The sequence below is a fragment of the Ammospiza caudacuta genome, chromosome 2, assembly GCF_027887145.1.
Source record: "Ammospiza caudacuta isolate bAmmCau1 chromosome 2, bAmmCau1.pri, whole genome shotgun sequence".
NCBI classification, from domain to species: Eukaryota; Metazoa; Chordata; class Aves; order Passeriformes; family Passerellidae; genus Ammospiza; species Ammospiza caudacuta.
In genome coordinates, this window is record NC_080594.1 from 12166201 (window position 1) to 12179659 (window position 13459).

Consider the following 13459-nt stretch of genomic DNA (forward strand, 5'->3'; position numbering starts at 1 on the left):
TTTTGGGATGTACTCCTTGTGTGTGGTTAGTAATTGTCCTTAAATACTCCTCAGTTTCCTTGAGCTCTTTTGGTTTTTGAACTGGATTCCACAGAATTCCAGCTACTGGGTAATGCAGTCTGCTCAAATGAAGTGCAGGGTCTGTGCTGGATTTCCCTTCCTCCTCTCAGGATTTTAAACATCACTCTTTCATGGCCAAGTGGTCATGGTCAAGGCTGCTTTGATCCCATCCCTGGCAGGTTCTTGGGTTTTTTCCTTGAAAGCAATCTCAAGAAAGTATCAAATGGGGATTGACTCATTTAGTGCTGTTTTCCTCTGAAATATTTCAGAAACCTCTTAGATTTTGTATCCTGCTGTGTTGCCCTGCTAGTAGATGTCACAGAGGTGAAGTAGTAACCAGTTTCTGTCATTTTTAGAAACTTCCTGGAACTGCTGAAATAGTTTTTGTCAGGTTCTTATCCTGACCATGTGATTTGTAACAAACTTTGTCTGTGATGTTTCCTTTAACCCTGACCCCCAAGCTCTTAGCCAGCCTGTTGTCTGTCCTGTAGAGCAGCTTTTTGTGCTCCAGCTACTCCTACAGGTAGAGGGCAGGTCACCTGCTGTGCTTCCCTTCCTGGCTTTGTTTAAAAGCTTGTGTCCACTGATGACAAAGCTCCAGTCATGCAAGCTGTCCCCCACGCCTCACTCTGCTGTCAGCTCTGTGTACAGGTGCTGTCGGTGGCTTCCCTTTTAACATCATTTAACCTCACCAGGGTATCTCTTCCTGGTATCTCTTCCTTCCACCAGGCTGACCCAGGTACTTCCCATGGCTCAGTCTCTATTCCGTCCCTATTGCCAAGTTCAATTCCCATTCCCTGAGATCTCTCATTTACAGGGCTCCTCACCAGCTCTGATGAGTTTGTTCATATCCCACTTCCTTGGCTGGATCCTATCTCTAACTTAGCAGCCCTTGTTTCTCAGGGACACTTGTGGCCATAAAAGTTCAAGTGCTCCTTGCAGTGCCATTCCTGTGGTGAGTTGTTCACTTGAAGGATGGGTCTCTACCAGCCTTTCCCCCCACAGGAAAAGAGCAAGGAGGACCTGAGATCTCATGTCCAGTTTTCTAGCCACACTTGATTTGCTCCATCCAGGTCTCTGTTAATAGCAGGTAATAATCGAGTGGGAAAGGAACAAAAAAGAAAAGAAAAAGGCACTATTGGTATGATAATAAAGATCATAGGACCCTTGACAATCTGTGACATGTCAAATTGGCCAAGCCTCCTTTTCCAGCATATCTGGCAGCAGATGTGTGTCTTCTCTGCAGAAGGGAATCTCCCAACTAGTATTACCTGCCCCTCCCTTGTGTTGCTAATGCTCAGTCCAAGCCCAGCTAGCTCTGACATGTACCTTAATTGAGGTGCTTGCTGCTTCTGCAGGCTGATGTTGACCCAAAAAAAAAAAAAAAAAGTGGAAAAAAAGTTTGTGTTTGCAGCCTTACTGTAAGGAAAAGACCATGGAATACTGGTGTAAGGAAAAAGAGGTGTTGGGAGATGTGCAGTAGGAAAGGAATTAAGATTTATGGAAAAGCTCTGATAATTAGAAGGCTCAGACTGATGTTTGGGTACCTCACACAGCAGCTACTGTGTGCTGGGAGCTTCACGTGCAGGAATGATTGTTGGGTGTAATGCTGAGGATTGTGTGCTTTAGCTTTCATTAGAATGTTTGCATGCATGGAAATACTACTTGGTCTTCAAAAGTATCAAAAATCAAAACTTTAAAAATATTTTTATGACAATCTTCTATTTTGGACAACCCTCTTCAGACTGTTAGGTTCTGCTTTTATTTGGCCTGTGATTACTATGTTGATTTGTGTGTTTGGATCAGAGAAATGAGTGCTGTAGTAGAAACTGAAACATTTGCCATTTCTGGCTTTTAAAGCACTTGGACCAAGCTGCCAGGCAGTGATAGGTGGAACTGCTGGAGTTTAGTTTCCTAGGAGAGTGTCTCTGAAATGGAGTACTTCCAACTTCTAGCATAATTTTTCTTCCCAGTTGCCACTTTCTCAGTGTTTTGCCATGAAACTGTGTAATGTCCACTTTGAAATTATACTCACATAATGGCAATAGAGAGGCAAGAGATAGTTGAAGAATTTAATGCTTATTAGCTATGTCAGTACAAATGAGTACTTGGGGGACTTCTGCTTGTACTGGACTGTTGTTTCTTCTTTTATATTTGTTTTGAAATTGTCAAAGAGATGAACAAGTAACATCTGAAGAGGGAGAGAAATAAAACATTGATCATAGAAGTCTCATTTGTTTAGAAAAGTAGTCAAAAAATCAGCACATGGATACTCATCTGTCTGCTTTTTTTTTCTTGGCTATGTTGTGTTTCAGCAGGTATCAACTGGAAATCAGAGGGGTTGATACTTTTTAGTAGTAGGGATGTGTCATGCTGTCTTCAGAGTATGAATTGTATTCCCCACTATCTGCTGTGAAAAGGCAGAGTGTTACTCTTGCATGAATTATTGTCCCATTTGTGAAATTCTCAGCAGGCTCCCTTGTGGGGAGGGCAAAGCAAATGTGTGTGCTGTGATCCTTTGTTGTGGAACTTCAGATGGCAAAGTGACTGTGACTGGAGATGCTGCGACAGAGCAGCAGCTCTGCTTCAGTGATTTACTTCAGAATGGAAGCTTTTAATTACAGTTACAGATTTGAGGCTTTTAAGGAAGCAAGTAACATCATAATGTATTTCATTATCAGTCACTTAAACTGCACTTGAGTTCACATCCCTTTTCTTTAACATAGTAATGTTGAAGATGCAATTTGGAGATGAACTTGAGAGTATTGTATTGCAGATCCCTAATGAGGCCATGGGGGAAAGGGAAACAGAAAAGTGTGGAAAAATAGTTCAGGAATTTACATTAGTAATGTAAATGCTACTGGGTGTTATGGAAACATGAATGTACTACCCATAAGCAGAGGTAGTACTTGTGTTGTCTTTGCTTATTCAGAGGTTTAGAATGGCTAGTTTGAAAATCTGAGAAGATCCTTTAGGAGGGGATAGGATTGTGACAAGTCAACCAGTATTCATGGAGATCACTGTTATTTAGGGAACAATATTAATTCAGCCTAGTAGCAGAGAATTAATTGTTCAGATCTGTTTACTGTGGTCAAAAAAGAGGTAGTACAAATCTATTAGAGTTATCCTTGAAAAGGTGTACATTGTTGGTAAGAGACATTGAATGTAAATCTCTTTGCTACCTCAAGTTGATGTGGATTTTTTTGATTGGTGTTTTTTTTTTTTCTTCCACCAGACAGAGGGTAATGTCATGAAAAGTAATATCATCAATGGTAGGAAACATATAATCCTACCTAGTTTGTTAATAATCAAACAGTGAAAGACTTTTCTTGCAGGCTGTAGTCTAGAATTTAGTATGTCAAGTAAATTCTCTTTCTGAAGGATTTTAAAAAATAGCTGTTAACGATCCCATTGTTTTGTCATCAGGAAGAGAAAGCAAAGACTTGGTAGAGAGCAAAATTTTTAAAAAGCAGAAGAATTATCTGTTGGGTCCCTTCCAACTCACCATATTCAATGATCTACTGAAGGAAGCTCCTCTACTTCACTGGAGCTCCTCTACTGTATGGAGAAGTGCAAGTTAGAACATAAAAACACTGTGTGAAATGATTTTAAAGACTTTTCATCTGAGGCTGTTACTTTACCTCTGTAAAAACACCAAAGCCATCGATCTTCCTCCTGCTGTCCACTCTCCTGGTGGCATTGCAGCTCTCCTGGCTGTGGTCACATCTGTGTGTGTGTCCAGAAAACTGCACCCATAAACTGACCAAAAATCTGAGCTTGGTTTCCAGCAAGGTGGACAAAACAGTGGATGTAAGAGAGCCAAACCTGTTTCCATCATGAGCAAAGGGTCTGCTTTCCACATCCTGGCTGTGATGTGCAAGCCTGTACACTTGATATAAGGGAAGCCTGTGTTTGTGAAACAGGGAATCTTGCTGTAGGCCTTTTGAGTAGCTCTTTGTGTCACTGTATGAATTCTTTTTCAGGGTTGAATTGAGGAAAATTTGTTGTTTGGAAGCATGTTTGCCTAGAGGCATGCAGATAAGGATTATGCAGCCTTTTTAGAGGAGAAAGACAAGCAGAACAGACAAACAAATGCAAAAAACTCATTGAGATTTTTCAAAAAGATTAATTTGCCTTCTATCTCCCTGTAGATGGAGGAGCCCTTGTAACTAAAGGCAAAGTAATTACTTCCAACCCAGGATTTCTCAAGAATTCTGTCTATCCTGGCAGACTTCATTCCTGTTCCATACTTTCATTTTACAGTGAGGGAGTAATGGTAAGGTGATTATATAATGACTTGAAAACCTGCTGCTGAAAATGTTTAGGTTAGGATTGTGTGGGACATGATATGTGCAAAAAAACCACTCCAAACAACAACAAGTATGGCTTGAAAGATGTGGCTGCCTGTTGGATGTAATTCCAATGAGCAGCACAGGGTTTTGCACTGTGTTGGGTGACAGGGTCTGCACAGGCTTTCTTCAGCAGTGACAACTCTGACTGATGGCATGAATTCTATACTGGAGAAGTATGTCATAGAGCACTTACAGTGAACAACTGCATGTGACTTGTTTTCAGAACATAAAATTTTATTTTTATAGGTCTGACAAGAAGCCTAACAATAACTTCAGTTGACCAGTCAATGTTTGAGAAAGCACAAGGAGAGAAAGTTACGTTGCCATGCACGTTTGAACTCTCGGCAGAAGATGAAGGACCACTAGATATTGAGTGGGTATTGATACCAGCAGATAATCAAAAGAAGGAACAAATAGTAAGTAGAGACTTCTCTTTCTACAGTGTTAATTCAGTTGTTTTAGTAGGTCAATGTATGAGGTTTTTACTGACTCTTTACAGTTCCACCTTTTCAGGTTGGGATGCTTGTGATCTTAAATTGCTTTGAAGCACCAGTCACATGAAATCGAGTGGAAGTTTTGAAATACTGGATTAAGGATGAAATGTTAAGACATTTTTCACTATAAACTTGCCTTCTAATGAAGAACTTCCAAATTAAATACACTTCAGTTCCAAAAAGAAAACTTTGCTTTTGTACCTGCTTTATCTTCCTTATTGAAAATAGATTCACAAGGACTTAATTTTAAATATATTTAACTCTTTTGGTTATTGATACTTTCCCGTCTTTGAAAGCCTTATAAATAAGATGATTCATATTAGTAGGCAGGTTTTGCAGAGTTAAATTGGAGCAATTCTAAACAGTTTTCTTCCAGTCAGAAGTCAATGCTGACATATTGGTACTTGGTCAGGTGTTTAGCTGGAGTATTCACTATAATGCTGTATGTGGTGCTATTTTGAAGGTGGAGATATTTGACTCACTGTTTTATTTCTGGGGTTAAAACTATAGAAAGAAACTTGAAAATTCAAAGAGATGAAATTATTTTAAATGTTTGTGCACTAAGTAGATTTCTGAATCATATTTTTTTTTTTTATAGATAATTATGTATGCTGTAGACAGGGTTTATAATCATTATTATGCTGGTTTGACTGGGCGAATGCAGTTTACTAACCTTGATCCCAAATCTGGTGATGGTTCACTGGATATCCTGAATTTAAAAGCATCAGACACTGGCACATATCAGTGCAAAGTGAAGAAGGCTCCTGGAGTTCAAAGCAAGAAAATACAGTTGACTGTACTTGGTAAGATAATTTATTTTATTAAATTTTCAGTGATTATTTTTATGTGCTTATTCCACCCTATTTTCAATGTCTGAAATGAAAGCTTCTGTTGGGCAGTGTTGTACTGAATCTGTGATGATTATGCTCATTACTGAGGGAGGGATGGGCATAATTCTGTTCTGGGAAATGAAGGAATGATATTTAGAATTATAAGCATTTCTAGAAGTTCTGCACCTGACTCATATTTTGTAGAAAAATCTTTCTGTGCATAGAAATGGTTTGTGGCACAAACTTTATCTTTCACAGAATGAACTGGCTGCCAGAACACAACTAGGAAATATTTTAATTGTGACTGTTATTAATTCAGTGATGTTTTATTTATTAGTAAAGCCAGCACGGACTAAGTGTTCCATTGAAGGATCACAGGAGATTGGAAAAGATGTTACCTTGAAATGTGTGTCACAAGAAGGATCCCCACTTCTGTCTTACGACTGGAGGAGAGTGTCTGGCACACAGAATCTTCCTGCCACTTCTGTGCTGAGTACTGTCAAACTTCATTTATTACTCTGAAATAATTAAAAAGATTGCAATATTATTTTTGGCTTGTAAGCATCTCTGGATTAGCATTACTATAGAGTTGTCAAGATTAAATGTCACTTCTGCCCTCTAACAAAACTGAATTTGAAACAAGCTGGAGTTGATTCTGGTTTTTAATTCATGTTTGGAAATGTTTCAAGCTTCAAGTTGAGATTCTTATCATAAAGAGCTGCAGTATCATGCTCACCTGTGCCCAGATGTTGTTAGTTCTCCTGCTTGCTGATGGTTTTGCTTTTGTGCTTAAGCGGATATAGAGAATTCAGATGTGGCTTCAATATGATTTAAAACAAGAAAACAATCTCCAATTTTTTGTAAGCTTCTGCATTCTATTAGAGTATGTAATATCTTAAAGAACAGATCCCTAAAAATCATCTACAAAGGAAGAACCTAATACTGTTCTTCATTTTGGACTTGACTCATGGTCTCCTATTTGATGTCTCTTATTCATTGTTTTGACAGTGAATCTGCTGATCATTAATGTCCTCTGTACCACTCAAGACTTTAGGCTACTGTTGTTGTGACCCTTCTTTCTCCACATCCCAAATTTGTCTAAAGGTGACAAAAAGAGAAATTGGCAGTATCAGTGCTGGACAAGAATGAGTGCACATTGTGCAAGAGTGACTTGAAACACACAAAAGCCATGTTAGTTTTGGACTTGTGAATGTAGTTTTGGGGACACTGAGTGTGTTCTATAGAATCTACACCCTATCTAACTTGTTCAGCAGATAGAGCAAGTCAAATACTGTGGAATACATTTCTAATGCAGTAAGACTTTTACAAACTATAGCATTTTACAGCATGATAGAACTGTTTTAATCTGGGTTTTTTCATATAGCATTTTTAAGTTAAGGTTTCATGTATATGCTGGTTTAGTAATTTTGTGATATTAAATATGGAATTATATTGAGGAAAATGGTAAACCTCTCCCTTCTGTTGTTTGTAGATAAAAATACAGGGGAGCTTCTTCTGAAGAACGCCTCTCGAGAGTATTCTGGCACATACAGCTGTGTGGCCACCAACAGAGTTGGCACAGATGAATGTTCTGTTGAGCTGAATGTCACCCCTCGTAAGTGTTTGCTGTGCAATAGTCACACAGTGTTCTTGTGGTAAAGCTGAGCGGTCTTTTTCTCTAAACTCCTAAATGGTTAAAAACCCCAATGCTCTTATGTAACTTGTGGGTGCCACTTCAAATTTTACTGTTTTAAATGCATGTGATTCGGCACTCCCCCTCTGATTCAGTGATTCAGTATTATTGACCTGCCTCGTGTGAAACATACTGGGCTTAATGTTTAAAGAAAGGTCTCATAACTCTGACATTTAACACACAGTGTTGTTATTTGTCTATTCTAGCCGTAAATACAGCTGGTATAATTGCTGGAGCTATTATAGGAACTCTGCTGGGTCTCTCTGTACTGTGTTCTATCATCTTCTGTTTTTGTAAGAAGCACAGAGAGAAGAAATACGAGAAAGAAGTACATCATGATATCAGGTAACAATGAATGTCTAGTTTCTGAGCAGTATTATTGGAAGATTAACTTTTAAATGTGTATTTCTGCAAATAAGTTACTTAACAGTTGAGATTTCTGTCTTAATCTGGAAAGCTTATTATAACACTAATGGCTTGTTGGAGAACTTCTTGTGGTTTGTCTAATTTCAGCAAACATTTTAGAAGCAATGAATATTGAGGGTTTGGGGGGCTTTTGTTACTTTAAAGGAAGATATAAGGATATTTTTGACTACATTGGAATAGAAAAAAACCAAACTGAATATTTGTTTTAAAGTAATGGTGACTGAACTCTTGTTCTGCAACTGATTTTGTTTGTGTTTTGCTCATTTCAGAGAAGATGTTCCACCTCCAAAGAGTCGCAGCTCTACAGCTCGCAGCTACATCGGCAGCAATCGCTCCTCCCTGGGCTCAATGTCTCCCTCCAACATGGAAGGATATACCAAAACTCCATATAGCCAAGTCCCAAGTGAAGACTTTGAACGTGCTCCTACTCAAACCCCAGCCTTTGCACCTTCAAAGGTAGCTGCACCTAATTTAAGTAGAATGGGAGCTGTTCCTGTGATGATTCCAGCACAAAGCAAAGATGGGTCGATAGTATAAAATATTATTAATTTAAAAGCTGTTTTTTTAAAGTGTTCATTGTAAGTATTAGAGAAAAATACTGTGTTCCATCCTTCATTTAAACACTGGCATGAAATTTTCCTTGAAGAAAATATACAAGTGAGTTTGAAAAGCCACCAATTCTCATGTTTAATTTTAAATTTATTTGCCTATGATAGTTGAACTATTTGCTAAAAACGAAGTTCATAAATAAATATCGGACACTGAAGGTATTTGGACCTCTGGTAGGTTGCTGAGGAGGTTCTGACACTGTCAGCTAATGTACAGTTCTGAATGTGTAACAGTGAGACACAGGTGAGAAGTAGCAAAAGCATTTCATGTGTAGACCATGAAGTTTCTCAGAGTTCTTGAGACTTTATTCTTAATTGTGGAATAACAGAAATATTTTAACTTGGCCACTGTCTGGTATAGTTGCAGGGGGCTGAAATACCAAGGATGACTTTGAATTCTGTTCAAATTGAGTATTTATGTGGTTCTTTAACCTGGTGATGTTTGTTTGGAGTGCTGGAGCTCTTATTTGTCAGGGGCAGACAGTCATTTGATTGGTTCTATTAATTAAATTAACCTGTTCTGAATTTGAAAGAGCCATGAGTGAAAGTGTGACAGAAAACCTTGCAAGTTCTTTGAAACACAAATTTTTTTACAGTAACTAGTTCTGGTCCTGTCAGATAACTTAATACTTAACGTTATCTGATGCAAGAGGTCCTATCAGATTGTTGGTAGAAGTATCTAAGCTCTAAAACCTACAGAGACCAACTGTTACTGTCACAGCAAGAATGAGTTATGTGTCTTTACACAGGTCTTTAAATTAGTTGTACCTTGCATTTTCCAATGCTTGGTTAGATGTTAAGGCAGTGCTCTTAGGTTTTTTTCCAAAGCAATTTCCTAGAAGCTCTATGGGGATTTGATGAAGCCTGTTTTAAGTAACTGGTATTTGATGTCTGTCCTCTTGCTCTAACCACTGTGGAAACAACTTTTCTTGTATGCCCCTAAGCAGTAGTCAGTCCTTATTCAAGATGCTAATGCCTGGCTGTATGAATTTGCAAGGAGTTCAAAGCTCATTTTTTCTTGCCTCTTTAAAAACCCTAAATATTCTGAACCAATGTTCAGACTGTGGAGAGCAAGCTTTTTCATGTAACAGAGAGAAAACAATTACCCAGAATTGTTGATACAATTGCAAGATTGAAAATGCTTCTTCCCAGTTTTGCAAACTTAAAGCAATACAGGAGAAACACAACAATTCCTTGTCTTACTTTCACATGTTTTTAAGGACTTCTGGTAGCTTCTAATGACTGTTGTTACATACCTGCAAAAGCTCCATTTAAAACTCTGTACAGTTTGAATCTGTCAATTCTTCTTTTCTTCCTGTTTTCTACCTTCTTTGTCTTGTGCTGGGGAGCAGGTGGGGCAGAGTTCTTTTAGCTGACCCTAGCTAGAGATGTTGAACTGCAAGGTATTTTGGAAAACTGTAAATTCATTACAGTATGTGCACTGATGTTGATGAAGGAAATATCTGAATAGGCTGTTGAAAGATGTTAGGATTATTTGTGTGTAGCAACAGTGAGAGAAAACAACATTAACCCAGACTTCTAGGTTTAGTATCTGCTTATCTGTAGCTGCCTATACATCTGTGATGAATTCTTTGGCTTACTACTAAATGTTTATCCTATCTGTAAATAGGTGCACAATTTTTGGCTGGCACTATTAATGTAAAGAACTTTCCCTGCCCATGGCAGTGGTTGGTACAAGGTCATCTTTAAGCTCCTTACAACTCAAACAATTTCATGATTTTAACTTACCCTTCATACTGAATTTAGAAACTTGAATGGCTATTAAGTAATATAGAGTTAGTTTTACACATTTGGGACTTTTTTAGATTGTAAACTGATACTGTTAGAGATCAGATTTTTTATCTTTCATGTGTGCCTTGTCAATAAGATTTGCCTGATTGTAACTTCAGTTTTTATTAAATTCTGGTGCCTAAACATACTGTATGAACAGGTGCTTAGATGATGGTACAGTTCTTAAAACATGACACTGTGATCTGATTTCTTGATTCTTATGTACTATTTATACCTCTTCATGCCTATTTTTGGATGTGAACTTCAGTGTCTCTCTCTGTATTGTTCTGTATTTCAAAATGTCACTTAAATCCTTAAATTGCTAATTATGATTCAAGTGTTTGTGTTCCTGTAAGCTCTTCAGTTGTTGTACCAATGAGAGATGATTGACTTTCATTTATGTGGTGAATAATAGGCTTAGTAAATGTGCCAAACATAGCTTCTGAAGAACTATAGATGAGGAGACATGTTTTTGCATCCAATTATTGTGATAGAAGAGATTTCCAAGATGTTAATCATACACTGATTGTTTACCTTGAAACTAAGGCCTTTCTTAATGAAAAGGGTATAGTTACTGCAAATACAAGTTGAGTGCAAGACTAAAGTGAATCACAGACTGAGAGAGAGCTATAAACCTAAGGAACCAGGCAGCAAACCTACTAAATTTGGTTCTAAGCCGTCTGTGGACCTATGTGTTTTTTTAGGGTTTTTTTAAATTAATTTTTTGGTTGTTTTTGGTTTGGCCTGAGACCCTGTAACTTACAGTCAGGTAAGCCCTAGGACACTCAAACTCAGAAACCTGTCTCAGTAAAGCACATGGAGCAGAGTTTACACATGCTTGATGCTCTGTCAGCTTGTGCAAAACAATAAATGGACAGAAGGACAGCCTGATGTGCCCTCAGAGCCTGGCTGTTAGGCTTAGCAGCCTTGACAGTGTCTGTCTATTTATGTAATTGCATGGAAAAATGAAAGAAATGGGATCTGACACAGTCCTTATCTGAAATATAGAACCTCTGACTTGGGGTAAACTCTGCCTCAAGTTGCTATCATCATGCCTTTTTGGGTGGATGCAACACTACTATGAAAACATAATACTGCTACTATAAATTATTTCTTTTGTCACTAGATTGTTCACTTACACTGGATTATGATTCTCAAAAGCAGCTACTGTATTTTGACAATTTCTAGCTGTGTGGGAGGTGAACTGGTTAAACATATGAGGTGTCTGATGTGACAGAGAGCTCTGCTGACAGAACAGTTGTAGGAAGTAATGGCAGCTGATATATCAGTTAGGAGGTGGCATTTTTAAAGTCTCATTTTGTTAAAAAAGGGGGGGAAAGGGGAGGGAGGGTGGTACCGTTGTGTAAATACTCCAAGTGAGCTCAAGAAACCTCTAGTAAATGTCATGACTGTAAACTTGCCTGTTGAAGACTACTATATATAGAAAGCAACCCCTCAATTTTAGCATGGTGTGAATAAAGTGTTAGACTTGTAATACTGTAGAGGTTACGTAACACTTGTCCATACATTGCAAGAGTTTTCATCAACTTTCTGCAGTGGGTATTTAAAGATACTTGTGTGAAACTTCCTTCCCTAAGAACAAATACTTCTTCCAAAACTGTGTGGTGCACAGAAATGCCTTGTTGGAGGGGTAAAACATGACTTTTGAAAGAAATGTACAATGCATACGTCTTTCTCAGCTCTTGGTAGTCTCATTCATATTAGATGTATGCTTCCTGTTTAATAGTGCAAGTAAGACTTCTGAATCGCAAGTTTTTATGTAATGCTGAATATTGTATATTACTGGTTTCCATGACAAGCTTTTAGTTTTGTTCTGAGCAGTGTATATATTCTGGATCACTCTAGGTCTTTGTTCAGTCTAAAGATATTATGCTATTTGTGTCACTTAAACCTTGTTTTATACACTTGATAGGTGCTTTTTGGGGCCCTTTGTTGGATAATCCCCTAGCACTGAGGCATAGCTCAGCTGAAATCAGAGCAATAACAACTTCCTGGGATCCAAAATGTTACAATGTTACATTACATTTCTCATGCACAAAGCATGGACTTTGAACATTGATATGAATTTCAGTATGAGGTTTTTATATTCACACTTTTGGGGGAATGGTATTTTAAAATACAGGTATTGTGAGTGAATTTGTAAAAAAAACGAAATCCAAAATTTTAAAATGCTATAATTCCATGACAGACTTGTGTACTTTTTGAAATAAAACTGTTGGAGAAAACAGTGGTCTGTCTTTATTTTAAAGCAGCACTTGTATATGTCTTCAGCTTTTTCTTTATGTAATTGGAAGTGAACTAATAAATATGGCTGTGTATACCATGCTGGCATGAATAATTTTATTTATTGCTTTTCCCCCCTGCCCCCTTCCAAGGCAAATAAAACTGTAGATATTTTAAAATATTCACTTCTGGGTGGGGTTTTTAATTGTAGGCGTAGTTATTCTGAAACATAGATTAGATTTAATCCCTCTTTATTTTAGGTAAAACCAAAAATTCCTGAAACTGATTAATCATTGTCCTTTAAATTTCAACCAACTGGTTGACAGCACTCAAAGTATGTTGATAAAATGCTTGGGGGTTTTATTGTTAATGTGTTAATTTGCATCTCTTTCAATTTTGATGAAGCTGACTTGGGATATTCTGCACTGCTTGGCCTTGCAAGCCAACTGATTATTGTCCTTGTCATTTTACATGAGATTTATGTGATTTCTCCAGTGTCATCTCCAGGGTGGAGATCCAAAGCTGGCATGGGCTCTATCTGCAATAATGGCATGCATTAAGCTCATATAATTGGAGGCATAATTAACTTTCATTTGCTCATAATATATGCATGCTATTATGTTATAATGCATGCCTATCTTGATATATTAATGTGTTCCGGCCAGGCCAGATATTCCAGTGACTTCTTTATATATATAAAAAACCCAATATGTGTGCACAAGCATATGAAGTTAAATGGAGTACTGGTGGATAAACCTCTAGGATTTTTTTTTAAAATTTCAGGTTAAGAGTCATGCTTAAATACCAAAATAAACCTAATAAAAATGGAAGTTCAGATTTGTCTCTTTACAGAGTTCTAAGAAACCTTTCTTACACTCTTTTTAACATTCTTGTCAAGACTTTGGAAGTGTTGAACTTAGGGTGGCAGTTTTGTCACAGATGGCTCTTGCATGCCTCAGCT

The 13459-nt window shown here is 37.7% G+C and overlaps 1 protein-coding gene across 2 annotated transcripts in view; it reads left to right on the forward strand.

Annotated features, from left to right (window-relative positions):
• Nucleotides 1-13459, forward strand: part of CXADR (CXADR Ig-like cell adhesion molecule) — a 32979-nt gene that overhangs the window by 11311 nt on the left and 8209 nt on the right. The window contains exons 2-7 of one of the 2 annotated variants that reach the window (XM_058825309.1): nt 4659-4828; nt 5505-5709; nt 6074-6229; nt 7229-7351; nt 7636-7774; nt 8125-8311. In XM_058825309.1, coding sequence (XP_058681292.1) covers nt 4659-4828; nt 5505-5709; nt 6074-6229; nt 7229-7351; nt 7636-7774; nt 8125-8311 — 980 coding nt within the window. Of the gene's footprint in view, nt 1-4658; nt 4829-5504; nt 5710-6073; nt 6230-7228; nt 7352-7635; nt 7775-8124; nt 12637-13459 lie in introns of those variants that run through there. The other variant, XM_058825308.1, reaches the window with a different exon arrangement.